This window comes from Ovis canadensis, chromosome 3 (genome assembly GCF_042477335.2).
Source record: "Ovis canadensis isolate MfBH-ARS-UI-01 breed Bighorn chromosome 3, ARS-UI_OviCan_v2, whole genome shotgun sequence".
Classification (NCBI taxonomy): Eukaryota; Metazoa; Chordata; class Mammalia; order Artiodactyla; family Bovidae; genus Ovis; species Ovis canadensis.
The window spans coordinates 154,157,046-154,170,383 of record NC_091247.1 but is presented as its reverse complement, the minus strand read 5'-3'; the positions used below and the strand labels follow the sequence as shown (position 1 = coordinate 154,170,383).

At 41.0% G+C, this 13,338-nt stretch overlaps 1 protein-coding gene across 3 annotated transcripts in view; it reads right to left on the bottom strand.

The window, feature by feature from the left end:
* The window catches only part of CPNE8 (copine 8), a 267,087-nt gene extending 254,419 nt beyond the window's left edge, over positions 1–12,668 (bottom strand). For 2 of the 3 annotated variants that reach the window (XR_011255932.1, XM_069584636.1), the window contains exon 1: positions 11,686–12,668. Coding sequence is in view for 1 of the 3 variants with exons in the window: in XM_069584636.1 (XP_069440737.1) it covers positions 11,686–11,819 (134 nt within the window). In the remaining 2 variants the exon portion in view is untranslated. The remainder of the gene's footprint in view (positions 1–11,685) is intronic. The other variant, XM_069584637.1, reaches the window with a different exon arrangement.
* Between the last annotated feature and the right edge of the window lie 670 nt (positions 12,669–13,338).

The following is a 13,338-nucleotide window of genomic DNA, read 5'->3' as shown; positions in this document are numbered from 1 at the left end:
GAAGTAATGTTAGGGGTCGTTGTCTTCCAACCTTATAACATGGGGACAATGTGTGGGGATGGCAGGTAAACTCCTGATATCTGGCTCTAGAGTATTCTTGGAAGAATGGTGGATAAAGATAGTGCAGGCCATATTGTAGCTGAAGCATACTGGCTCCACCTTTTCAGCTCCATCTCGGTCTGCAGTCCTTTCCACCTGACTGAGATTTAGCCTAACTCACAAACTAATGCACTCAAGCCAGACTGAGTTCCCTTTTACCCTTGCCTTCATTTAAAATGAAAGCTGGAAGAGTGCCTTTTGCTGAGATGGTTAAGCAGGGTGGGTGCCCCCTGTTCTAGCCTGTGGATATGCTTCTCACTTGGTAGTCAGATTCTGTTTTTACCTTTGGCTCCTGTAGAGCCCCCTGTATCCCTTTTGGCAGTGCAGAGTACTGTTGTCAATGCCTCTGGATCTTCTGTCCACCTCATCTTTCCTGCCTATACGTTATCCACAGTAAACTTCATAACAGAAACTTCATTTGCTTGCTCCTTTTTTCAGTTTCAAAATTCCTTCTCAGTTCGGAGGCTATTACTCAATATCTTCACCTACTAACAGAGAGAAATGAACTAAACAGATATAGTTTGATGAAATACTGGGTGATTTTTATTTTGTGCTTATATCTATTTGCAATTACATGACAAACATTATTTTAACTCATGTAGCTATATTAGCTTATGTAACCCTCAAAACGAATATAAGAGGTAGGGACTATTGTTATCTCCACTTTACAAATGAAGAAATTGAGAAACAAAGAGGTTCCTGTGGTCTAGTTCCACACCCATGCTCCTCAAGAGCCAGCAAACTGGCTATTGTTATAAAACAGGCTAACAGATGGATAAAACCTCTTTGAGAGGAATTGTTTTTCTTCTCTGACTTGAATAAAATCAAGTGAGGAATTCAGGTTTCTGACTGTTATGCCACAAACAGCATACCTAAAAAAGCACAGCTTTAGCACCCTCTCTCATGGGGCCTTGCTTTGTGAATTGCTTCTAGATGCACATTCTCGACCTCACAAGGCTGTTTTGAACATTCCAAGTGCTAATACATATATTAGCATTTATATATATATACACACATACATACATACATGCAGAGTGGACCAAACTACTGACAGAACAAGAGCAACGCTTTTCTCTGCTAAGATATACCTAGGCAACTCCCACATTGTGACTTACTTTCCTAGCTCAGATCATTTGAAACACTACTTACATGCTAACATCAAACCTTTTGTCTGACAAAAGAATGGTAAAGTGTGTCTAAGAAATAAACCAATGTGGACTGGGGTGGAGCTGCCAATTGTGTTTGAGCACTTTGATTCTTTTGCACCAAAGATTTCAAAACAGTATCAGTTATCTGTTTCAAATGAGACCATTTCTCACTGGACCAATCAGATTCTGTCTCTTCAAATCTCAATTTGCTTCCTCCAGTGGTCAATGAATCACTAAATGAGTTGGAACTATAACACCTAAATTTGAAAAGTACATTCCACTAGTAGATGGAGAAACAAAAACCTCTTCAAAGTAAAGAAGAATAAGGATGTAGAAAGGACCACATGAAAAGGAGAAGAAAGGAAAAACTATACAACATTTCAATCTCCTTATTTCACTCACAATATACTTGCAGGCTGCCAAAATTTTCATAGACCACACAACCCCACTTATAGTAAACAGTAAAACCAGAAACAGAGCCAAACTTGATATCAGCATCTCTAACAGTGAAATCTAACAGCAATAATTTTCCCCTGTATATGCTATATCTTTTACAAAAGGCCTATAAACAGTCATGTGCAAATATCTTTAATCACAGGTTTTCCCCAAAAAAGCTAAATGCATGTATATACATAATTTATTATAAATTTTATTGATATAAAATATGTGTAGATGAGCACACAATTTACAAATAATAATATATATAATACTTTTCTTATAAATTCTGTAGAGCCAACTGATTCCCACAGAATGCCTTATGTGTAGACAACAACAAAACAATAAATCAAACTCTGATTTGCAGTGTTTGTCACTTATAAATATTCCACCTATGGTCAGTTTCAAGCCACCAAATGTGATGTCATTGAACATGGATTGAAATGAGATGAGCAGTAGCACATGAATGCATAACATTCTCAACCCACAGATTAAAAAAATAGAGCATAGATGATAGCAGAGTCTAGATGTCTAACAAAATGTAGTTACTAAAATACAAAGTAATAACTTTTGAGTATGCCTTAACTGGTTCCAAACAGGAAAAGGAGTACGTCAAGGCTGTATATTGTCACCATGCTTATTTAACTTATATGCAGAGTACATCATGAGAAACGCTGGACTGGAAGAAACACAAGCTGGAATCAAGATTGCCGGGAGAAATATCAATAACCTCAGATATGCAGATGACACCACCCCTATGGTAGAAAGTGAAGAGGAACTAAAAAGCCTCTTGATGAAAGTGAAAGAGGAGAGTGAAAAAGTTGGCTTAAAGCTCAACATTCCGAAAACAAAGATCATGGCATCCAGTCCCATCACTTCATGGGAAATAGATGGGGAAACAGTGTCAGACTTTATTTGTTTGGGCTCCAAAATCACTGCAGATAATGACTGCAGTCATGAAGTTGAAAGACGCTTCCTTGCCGACTAAGGTCCGTCTAGTCAAGGCTACAGTTTTTCCAGTAGTCATGTATGGATGTGAGAGTTGGACTGTGAAGAAGGCTGAGCGCCAAAGAATTGATGCTTTTGAACTTTGGTATTGGAGAAGACTCTTGAGAGTCCCTTGGACTGCAAGGAGATCCAACCAGCCCATTCTGAAGGAGATCAGCCCTGGGATTTCTTTGGAAGGAATGATGCTAAAGCTGAAACTCCAGTATTTTGGCCACCTCATGTGAAGAGTTGACTCATTGGAAAAGACTGTGATGCTGGGAGGGATTGGGGGCAGGAGGAGAAGGGGACAACAGAGGATGAGATGGCTGGATGGCATCACGGACTCGATGGACATGAGTCTGAGTGAACTCCGGGAGTTGGTGATGGACAGCGAGGCCTGGCGTGCTGCAATTCATGGGGTTGCAAAGAGTCGGACACGATTGAGTGACTGAACTGAACTGAACTAACTTTGTTTTACTGTAATCTATTTAACCTTAGGCTTATATAACTTTCATTTTTACAATCATTTTGTTTAACTAGCAGCACATAAATTCCTATTTCAATCCCATTAAAGCAGTTGCAGCATGTCATTGAAAAGAATATTTCTAACACCTTATTGAGGAAGATACTGTTAACTAAAAACATATGCGCAACCTAAAAGTTGAGAGTTAAGTTTTATTCAGTGGGAATGTTAGAACTCAAGCTTGGGAGACAGGGAATTGACTCTTGAATTCATAATTCTCACCTAAAAAGGGCTCCTGCATGAGACTGGTATATAAGGAGAACTGCTGACTTTCAAACTTACCTTAAAGCAGTGCTCTGATAACAGGGAAAGACCAACGCCAGGACAAGAAGATGACATCAAAAGTAGGCAACTGAACCGAGATCCTGGACCTGACTTGTACGATTGTTCATAATGTTTTCTTCTTGTTCTCTTGGACTCTTGCACTTGTAAATTAAGTTTTTTATTTTAATCACTGGCACAATCTTATGCAAATTTTAGAAATCAATCAAATTGTTCGGTTGTGGTCAATTACCTGCATCCATTACCTCTGGTTTACCTTGGTGGGTTTCTCCCCTCCAAAGTTCTGATTGGATGGCTCTTAGAAAGTTTATTTTAGAAGAAAGGAATTACAGTTTTCTGTTTGGGCTGCTGTCACTCGATGGGACTCACTTACTTGCCCAGTCAAACACACTTATTCTAACCCTGGCCATAAACATGAATTTTCCCTCCAGATTATTCTAGTTCAGTCAGAACAACACGCTAAATTTCACTAAAAAACAACAACAACAACAACAAAAATGTACACTCTAGACTTTTAGGAGGGACACTTCCTCAGTTATGGGATGGCTTTATTTGTTAACACTAGGCTATGGTCATCTAAGTCTAAAGGCACCCCCTATGCTTAGAACAATTAAATCATAACAAAGAAAATCAACTTAATAAAACTAGAAAATTAGGCTGGGTATCTTATGAAAACTGCCAGTGTACCATGTCTCTTCAAGAAAGTGATTGATATGGAACAGATTGGGTTAGAAAACTAGAAATAAACTGGCTGGCAACTAAGGGGACTCTATGGCTTTGTGGGTTCAATTTATGACCCTGGCTTCTGCCAAGAGGGCTAGGAAGGTATACTTTAAGATTCCCTTAGGCTCAAGGCCATTTATGTACAATCTTAGATGGAACTCCAGCAAATTTACCATCAATATGAGCCTGAAGAACCAAGAGATCTGTATTTCACTGGTATGATCTTTTAGCAGCTACTTTTGCACCTTCTTTGCAATGTGAGAAATTATTTCTCACATTGAAGCCTTAACAGAATTCACTCAAAAGGCCTTAAATGATAGCAGCCAGGCTATTAGCCTACTAAATTCTGAGTCTCTATGTGGAGAAAAGTTGTATTACAAAATCGTATGGCCCTTGCTATCCTTAGCAGATCTCAAGGGGGCAACAGTGCTATAATTCAAACTAAATGTTATGTTTTCATACCAGATGAATCCTCTAATATAACACATTTAATGACTCACAGGAAAAATTATATTGCTGCCTTAGATGATCCACTTCCTAGCCTTGGTGATCTTTTAGGAAGACAGTTTGGTGTCGGAAGCTCATGATTTGAATCCCTACTTGTAACTTTAACAAGTTATTAGCTATATTGCTTGTAATCTGTTTATTTCATAAGATTGTTTTCTCTTGTATTAGATGATGTATAACCAGGCCCAGCCAAATTAATGACAGCTAAACAGCTTGAAGAAACAGATCACGTTTATAATGTAGAATAATTGTAATAGTGTGATTCTAGGTAGAAATAGGAAGAAACAACAAGGGAAATATCTCCTGGATCCTATTAGGTTAGAAGATAGAGGATTCAGAGAATCTATTATCCATTAATGGACCTAATCCAGAAATTAACACCTGGAATGACTTACCAACAAAAAATTTCCACCTGACCTAGGATCAGTCTCCCAGCAACATGGGACAAAAGAAACAATGGTTATGAAATATCTCCCAATATGGTCGAATTTCCAACCGTGGGGAGAGACTATGAAATGAAATGTTTTCTCCTCTATGCTGTACAAGTAAACAAGTCTTTTCCAAATGCAAATTTCTGAGCTCAGGTGAAAGAAAGTCAGTTATTTGAAAGCCATCAGCTACTTCCTCCCCAGTAAGCACACAGGAGCTAGGGGGAAGTGAGAGGCAGGTGGCCATCTGCCACATTCACCATCTTTTACAGTATACAAGGAACCAGTATGTGAATAATAAAGAAAGCAGGATTGGCCTCAGAGAGCTAGATGCATATGAATGAAATGATTTCACAAGCCTGGATGCTTGCAGCTTGAGAAGATCTCTAAATCTTTTCCCATACATAGAAGATCACTTTATCTTATTAGATCACTAAATCTCTTTAGATTTAACCTCTAAATCTCTTGAGAGATTTAACTTTCTCTTAATTAACAGTAATCTTTTAATATTCAGATTACTTGCCCCTCCTGTATATACCTTGGCTCCTCCCCTGCTTCCTCTGAGTCAGTGTCTCTCAGGGTCACCTGAGATACTGTCTCCCAGGCTTGAGTCTTAGCATTCTCACCGAATAAAACCTAACTCTCAACTTTAGGTTGCATGTGTGTGTGTGTTGTTTTTTTTTTTAATTGACAGTATTGTTAATACAAACCGAGTAACTATAGTCATAGAGACATAAACTCATCAAACTAGTAAATTAAAACTTTTGGTGTATAGAGAAATGGTAAAAGAAAAAAAAATCTGGTAAAAAACTTCCAAAAGACAATCCATAAGCCTTATATAATATGAGGTGTCTGACAAAGAAGACACACAGATGACCAACAAATAGATGAAAATATGCTCAACACCACATATTAGAGAAATGCAAATCAAAATTACAACAAGGTATCACCTCTTACCAGTCAGAATGGCCATCATCAAAAAATCTACAAACAATAAATGCTGGAGAGGATGAAGAAAAGGGAACCCTTCTGCACTATATGTAGGAAGGAGTAAAATATAGATTTCTTAAAAAGCTAGGAATAAAACTACCATACGACCCAGCAATCCCACTCCTGAGCATATACCCGGAGAAAACCATAATTCAAAAAGACACATGTACCCCAATGTTCATAGCAGCACTATTTACAATAGCCAGGACATGGAAGCAACCTATATATCCATCAACAGATGAATGGGAAAAAAAAGATGTGGTACACAATAGAATATCACACAGCCATTAGAGGAACAAATTTGAGTCAGTGGTAGTGAGGTGGATGAACCTACAGCCTGTTGAACAGAGTGAAGTAAATCAGAAGGAGAAAAACAAATATACATTAACACATATATGTGGAATCTAGAAAAATGGTACTGATTAACCTATTGCATGGCAGGAATAGAGACACAGATGTAAAGAACAGACTTGTGGACACAGTGGGGAAAGGAAAGAGTGGGACGAACTGAGAGCATAGCACTGACAAACATACTACCTTGTGTAAAATAGATACTAGAGGGAAGCAGCCGTATAATACAGGGAACTAAGTTCCATGCTCTCTGGTGATTCAAGTTGTTGTATAACAGAAACCAACATAACATTGTAAAGCAATTATCCTCCAATTAAAACATATATATATATATATCAGGTATCTGAGAAGACTGCAGTGCCAATAAGGCCTGACATCTTGTCAGCTTGCTGGGATGGGTGGTACAAGTTGCGAATGAATCACTAATGACACTATACAAAGCAAACAGAAATTTCTGACTACTAGGTTCAGTGTTGATTTATTCACAGATTTGTTCATTTCACCAATATTTTTTTTTTTAGTTTAATGTGTGTAACCAGCACATGGTAAACATGCTAAATGTACAGATTCCTGGGCCTTAGTTCCAGGCATTTTCATTCAGTACATCTAGTTTGGAATCTAAGAGTCTATATTTTAACAAGCAAACCTCTATCCCTTGCCAGATGATTCATTCAGAGAATTATAGCATCTAGCATTTATTGACTACTTATACTGTGCCAAGTTCAGAATGCATAGACATGAAAGAGACAAAACTTGTCCTCAAGAAGACTACAGAGACCAGTAATTTTAACTATGATACTGGTACATATTAGTTGCTTTGAATGCTTAGTTGCTCAGTCATGTCCGACTCTGCAACCCACGGACTGTAGCCTGCCAGGCTCCTCTGTCCATGAGATTTCCCAGGCAAGAATACTGGAGTAGGCTGCCATTTCCAGCTGCTCTTAGAATATACCAAAATACAGCTTGGGAGAGGAGCATGATAGAAAATTATGTTATATCTGAGTCTGGAAGAAGGAGACAATGATAATCGAGAAGGAAGGGAATGGAAGAAGGGACATTCAGGTCAGAGAAGAGCATGTGCACAGCCACACACACAAAGAAAGTTTGGTTCAACAAGATAACAGAGCATGCCTTGGGACTGTACCTCTTAGTACTGTTCTGTAGTTAACTTTTATCTGGCACCAACTTTTGCATATATAAGCACATAGTTGTTAGGCTACTGTGAAATGGAGTATTTCCTGCTATATCAACTAATAAGGATATCACAGCAATCTGTTATTCCGGCCCTCCGAATGTGAATTTCTGAGCCCAGAGGGCACCCAAGAAAAACAATCCGGCAGTCATCAGCCAGTCCCCCTGGTGAGCAGCTTGTCCCAGATAGCTGGGATGCATATTAAAGGAATAATTTCAGTAAACCCAGACTCTTGCATCTTCCCATACATAGAAAAGTGCTAAATTCCTTAACTTGGGATATCTGGTTTTCCATAATTAACAATAGTCTTTTGATGTTCAGACTACCTTCCCCTTGTTGCAAATTTCCATATAACCTGACTCCTCCCTGTGCCTCCTAGGAGCAGTTTTCTCAGAGTCACTTGAGAAGCTGTCTCCTGGGCTTGAAGTCCTAAAAATTCCTACCAAATAAAACATAGCTCTCAACTTGTAGGTTGTGACTATTTTTTAAGTCGACACTATGTTCAGTCATAGAGCTTATGTGAGGAGTAGTGGGAGATTAGGCAAGACAGTTAAAGCCAGGTCTGCTGCTGCTGCTGCTAAGTCACTTCAGTCGTGTCTGACTCTGTGCGACCCCATAGATAGCAGCCCACCAGGCTCCTCCGTCCCTGGGATTCTCCAAGCAAGAATATTGGAGTGGGTTGCCATTTCCTTCTCCAATGCATGAAAGTGAAAAGTGAAAGTGAAAGTGAAGTCGCTCAGTCGTGTCGGACTCTTAGAGACCTCATGGACTGCAGCCTACCAGGCTCCTCTGTCCATGGGATTTTCCAGGCAAGAGTACTGGAGTGGGTTGCCATTGCCTTCTCCTAAAGCCAGGTCAGGAAGTGCTTTATAGAAATCCTAGTACAAAATACACACTCATTACTTTCCACTTTGTATTCTTCCTTCCACACTAGATTTTTAAATTAATTTTATTACCATTATAGGATTATTGCTTCAATAAGATTCACTTGTGATGTCTAATCTACAAAGTCTAGAAATATAGACTGCTATCCCAGTTTCTCATTGGCTTATCAAAATGACATGACAATAACAAAGTCATCAAAACAATGTGTGAGAAACAGTGCAACAAACCAAGGTCTCAGGGAAAACAGTTAATTACTGCATATTACTTTTCCTATTGTTTTTACCTTTATTTTATATTACTATGTTTTCAGAATAAAACAGCAATGCTATTTTATGTTTCTAAGGTTGTGTCATTTCATCTATAGACATTTTAATTAGGCAACCCAATAACTTAAAAATCTTAAAACTTACAATTTAACATAAATTTTTAAAATGAATGCAAAAAGAGCTGAATAATGAATAGAAGGTAAGTTAAAGAGTAGGAGCTTTATCTCTGCATAAATATAGCTAGAAAATATTTGTCACTTTAACACACCAACTTTGTAGCTACTACAGAAACTGCACTGCTGTTTCTCTCATAAAACCATGCCAATCTGCCTTGTCTCCACTCATGCCCCATTTCCTCTTTGTAGTACATTCCAAGTACTCTGTTCCACAATAATATCTTCCATTTCTCTTCATGAACCTCATCTTTGGATTTAGTCCTATGTTATTATATGTTATATAATATTTATCTCCCAAGAAGATTTCACGTTTTTAGAGAACTTCTCATGCATTTCTCATGGAACATGGCATAGTGCTAAACATAAGAGACACTCAAACACTTCCTTAAGTGAATAGACTAAATGATTTCCACGAATGATATTTAACTTCAAGCTTCAATTGTTGATTTTCTCACCTCACTCAAAATGAAGATGCAAACATCATAAAGCTTTTAAAAAATCTTAGACTGGGCATAATGAAAGGAGGTTATCAAAAGGGTCATCAGCAAATCATCAAAAGTCTTCAATATGAAAAAGCAAGGTGATTCCTTGCTCTGCTTGCCAATGGTAAGGCTAAGGGACCTACAACTGCGCCTTGCTGCTAGGTAAAATCCCTACAGACAATCTAGGAAATATGCTCTTTATATATATCAAAGAATAAAGAGAAAGAACAGATATCCTGAGGCTGCCTCTATCTGTGTCTTCTTTAACCAATTTATTGAAGCTCAGAACAGAAGGACTATTTACAGAATTCCATAGCTGAACCATATGCAATACACTGATTCAATAAATACTATTTCCAATATCATAATAATAGCTAATATTTTTAACTTTTTCATGCCTACATTGTTAGTGTTTTTCAGATATCATTTTATTAAACTCTGATAACACCCTATATAAGATAAATGCCAAAATTATCTTCATTTTAGACATCAGAATATATATAAAGCCAGAATGTATAACCAGATCTCCTATGCCAAAGCCCCAGGGACACCATCATCTATCATCACAAGACTCAATTATCAACAATATAAGTGCTACAAGTACTTGGGTTTTCTTCCAGAACTTTTTTATTTGAACATTAAAAATTAAAAACAATACATGAAATCAATGGTATCAAAAAATGGGTGAAACAAGGGGCTCTCCAGGTTCTGAGGTAGCAAGCTGAAAGAAACTGGATTCAAGCCAATTGACCAGGGTTCCCAGCACCACAGCAAACACGCATCAGAGGGGGGAGAGAGAGCGGTTAAATATGGACCTTATTGGCAGGTAGACTAGCTAAAGTATAATTTCTCCACAACCCCTAAAAAGTTTATGGGAAATTCAGACTTAACTTTCATTTGTATTCATTCCTCATACAGGCCACATGCCATGCAGATTTACAGGATTTCAGCAGAAAATAAGAACTCTAGAAAATGCTGTCATTATAGGACTTCAGGCTATGCATTACCTGTTAAATACTGATAACCTCCCTCTAGCATCCAAAGCCAGCTTCAGAAAAGAAAAAAAGATCTAGAAATTAATGTCTAAGAAGAATTTTCCATACAGTTTTACTTGTTCAGCTGACAGAAATCTCAGGCAGCATTTAGCTGTCACTATCAGCATTAGTGTCTAATGGTCTGAAGCCAGCCTTAAGAAATCATTCTTCTGGCTTTCAGGGTTAGTCTGTGACAATGCAAAATTAAATATTACTAGACTGACAGTATTTTAAGCCTAGGGGTTTATTTACATCGATACTTAACCATGTTTATTAGATTTCTTCAAGATTTCTTCTTTTTTGTTGTTGTTGTTAAAAAAAGGAAGGAAAGGATTTGAGGGCTTTAAAAACAAGTGAAAAGTGTACAGGTTTTTCCACTGAGAAAGATCAAAGTCTGCAAACATGGCAGTGGGTTCCACTCAGTGTTGTCATCTTAAAATCATCTGCGATATAGCAATTACACTACTTTATTTACAAGGAAACTGACCCAAAGAACGTCAGCCAAAGGAGTTTGAGATGTACAGCAGAGTGTAGGTTTTACAGGCACTCAAATGTATCCACTTGCAGGCAGAAAGTCTTGCCTTCCCACAGTTTAGGTAAGGCTGCGGTGGAAATCTGTACGTAGTAGGTCAAAGGCAAAAAGGCTCCCGGGGGAGGTGGAGGCGAGGAGGCGGGGAACCAAGCTGGATTGCTCCAGGAAGTGGGTGGGGAGGAAGCTGCCCGGTTTGGAGCCAACTGTGACAACCTCAGGTTTGCATAGCCTAGCAGAGGGAGTCCTGGGCCACTGAGCGCATTGGTCACAAGCGCTTTTGGCAATGCTGTGCCCTTCGATTCCTGTCATCATCCAACCCCACAGATCGAGTTTGGGACACGAAAAAGGGCTCATAAAGTGGGCGGCGGCCAGAGTTTCCCGCCGCTGAGTCACAGCCCAGTCAACTTTTACAGCATTTCCCAGAAAGAAAGTCTCAGTCCCATAGCCCACCACTCGCTCCTAATTCTGGCTCTTCTCTCTGCGACTGGACCCGGCGGTGACTCGAGACCCACAGCTGAGCTATTTCCCACTCATGGCGCAACTTCTCACCCTCGCAGAGCCTCGGCGTACCCTGCGCGCTTGCCAAACGCTACCGAGCCAGTAGATGTGGGGGCAAAGGACGGAGGGGAAGGGCTGCGTCCTCACCTGCAGGACACGGACACTTCCACTCGCGTGGCCGGGATGGCCGTGCTCAGCTGGTTTAAATCCCCGAGGCCCGCGGAGCTGGTGTAGCGGCTGTCCATCTTGAGAGGCGCCGTGGAATTGTCTGGCACCCACATCCAAAGCTCTGGCCGACCAAGGGCTCCTAACCCAGCTCTAGACAAACAGGGTTGGGGATTGAGGGTGGAGGCAGAGGAAGGAGGCGGAGGCAGTTCGCGGAAAGGGGGAGGCAGAGAAGAGGCGGATCTCAGGGTAAAGCCGCTAGGGAATAGGCCCGCAGAAGCTGAAGCTGCTGAGGAAGTGGCGCCCCGGGCTTTCGGCTTCCCTGCCCCCTCAGCTCGAGCTGAGGACACTCCGCGATCCTCTACTCGCTCTAGGCTTCAGGCTCCGCGGAGCCGCTGGGCAGCCTCGCAGGGCTGCGGGCATCAGACACAGACCCCAACCGTCTAGTAGAACAAGCCCTGGCCGCCTTGGCAAGCGGTTTGTGTTTTATCTCCGCTTCTTTACACCCACGCCTGTTCCTAAATAGCGCGTCATAAGCCCACCCTTTCCGATTTACCGGTGATCCTCATCTTGCCCTCGGAGTCCACGGAGGACCCCCCTACACTGTGCCCTACAGCAAATGAGCCGAATCCTCGCTTCTGGACTCCCCACTCTCGGCCACTTAAGGGTTGGGGACAATGAAACGGACTTCGAGACGATCTCCAACCTTTCTAAGCAGTAGTAAAGTAACAGATCAGTATATGGAACAGGGCGAGAGCAGGGGAAACCTAAGGTGGAGCGAGGGCCGGGGAGGGGGGTACTATCTGGGATTTAAGGGAGCAATCTGGTTTCCCACATCCCTCAGTTCTTCGGAATAAGGGCGGGGGGCGGGGGGGGGGCGGTGCTGATGTCTATAATCCATTTACCGTCTGGACTCTCCTTCGCCCCCTCGTTTCCAAATGCGTGGAAGTTACGCCCTAAAAACTGAAAGTCACAACAAAAGATTCCCAACCGGTAAGACCTGAATGAAGCTGGACAGATAAAAACAGAACTAAACTGGAGTGAGCGCCACCTTTGGGAAACTGTTTTCTGGGAAGGCCAGACTTGTACCAGTATGCAGAAGCTGCAAAAGGAGGTACCCGCCGCCCAGCTCCTTTGCCGCGATGGTTATTTACAGGCATGTTCCCTCCTGCCTTGCCCGAGCGCCTGCTTGTCCCTGGACGGTTGCCACCAGGGGGAGACATAGATCAGCACTCGAAGTATTGCAGAAGCAGGAGAGGGGCGGGCACCGGAGGAGGGACGATGAGTGAGACATAGCCATCGTCCTTTATAGCACCAATAACTGCGTTGCCAGCTGGCAAGACTGACTCAGGGGGCGAACCGTTTTCGTGGTTGAGGACCTGCCTTACGTTGTAATATTTTAATACACTGGGAGCCACCTGACTAGAGAATCTAGAGAGTTGCACATGAGGATGTGTGGGTGCAGTCTTGAGGCTTTATGCTCCCAAGAATCCTTCCCACGTTCCATTCTTGGTTTTCTTTCCTTTCTCCCCCTCAACCAGCACTTGTCACCCTTTAGTGTAGTTGAGTTCTCCGTTCTTCTTTCCCTTTCCCTGTTTGGGGATGCCCTAAAAATCTAGACATTTCCATTGTGCT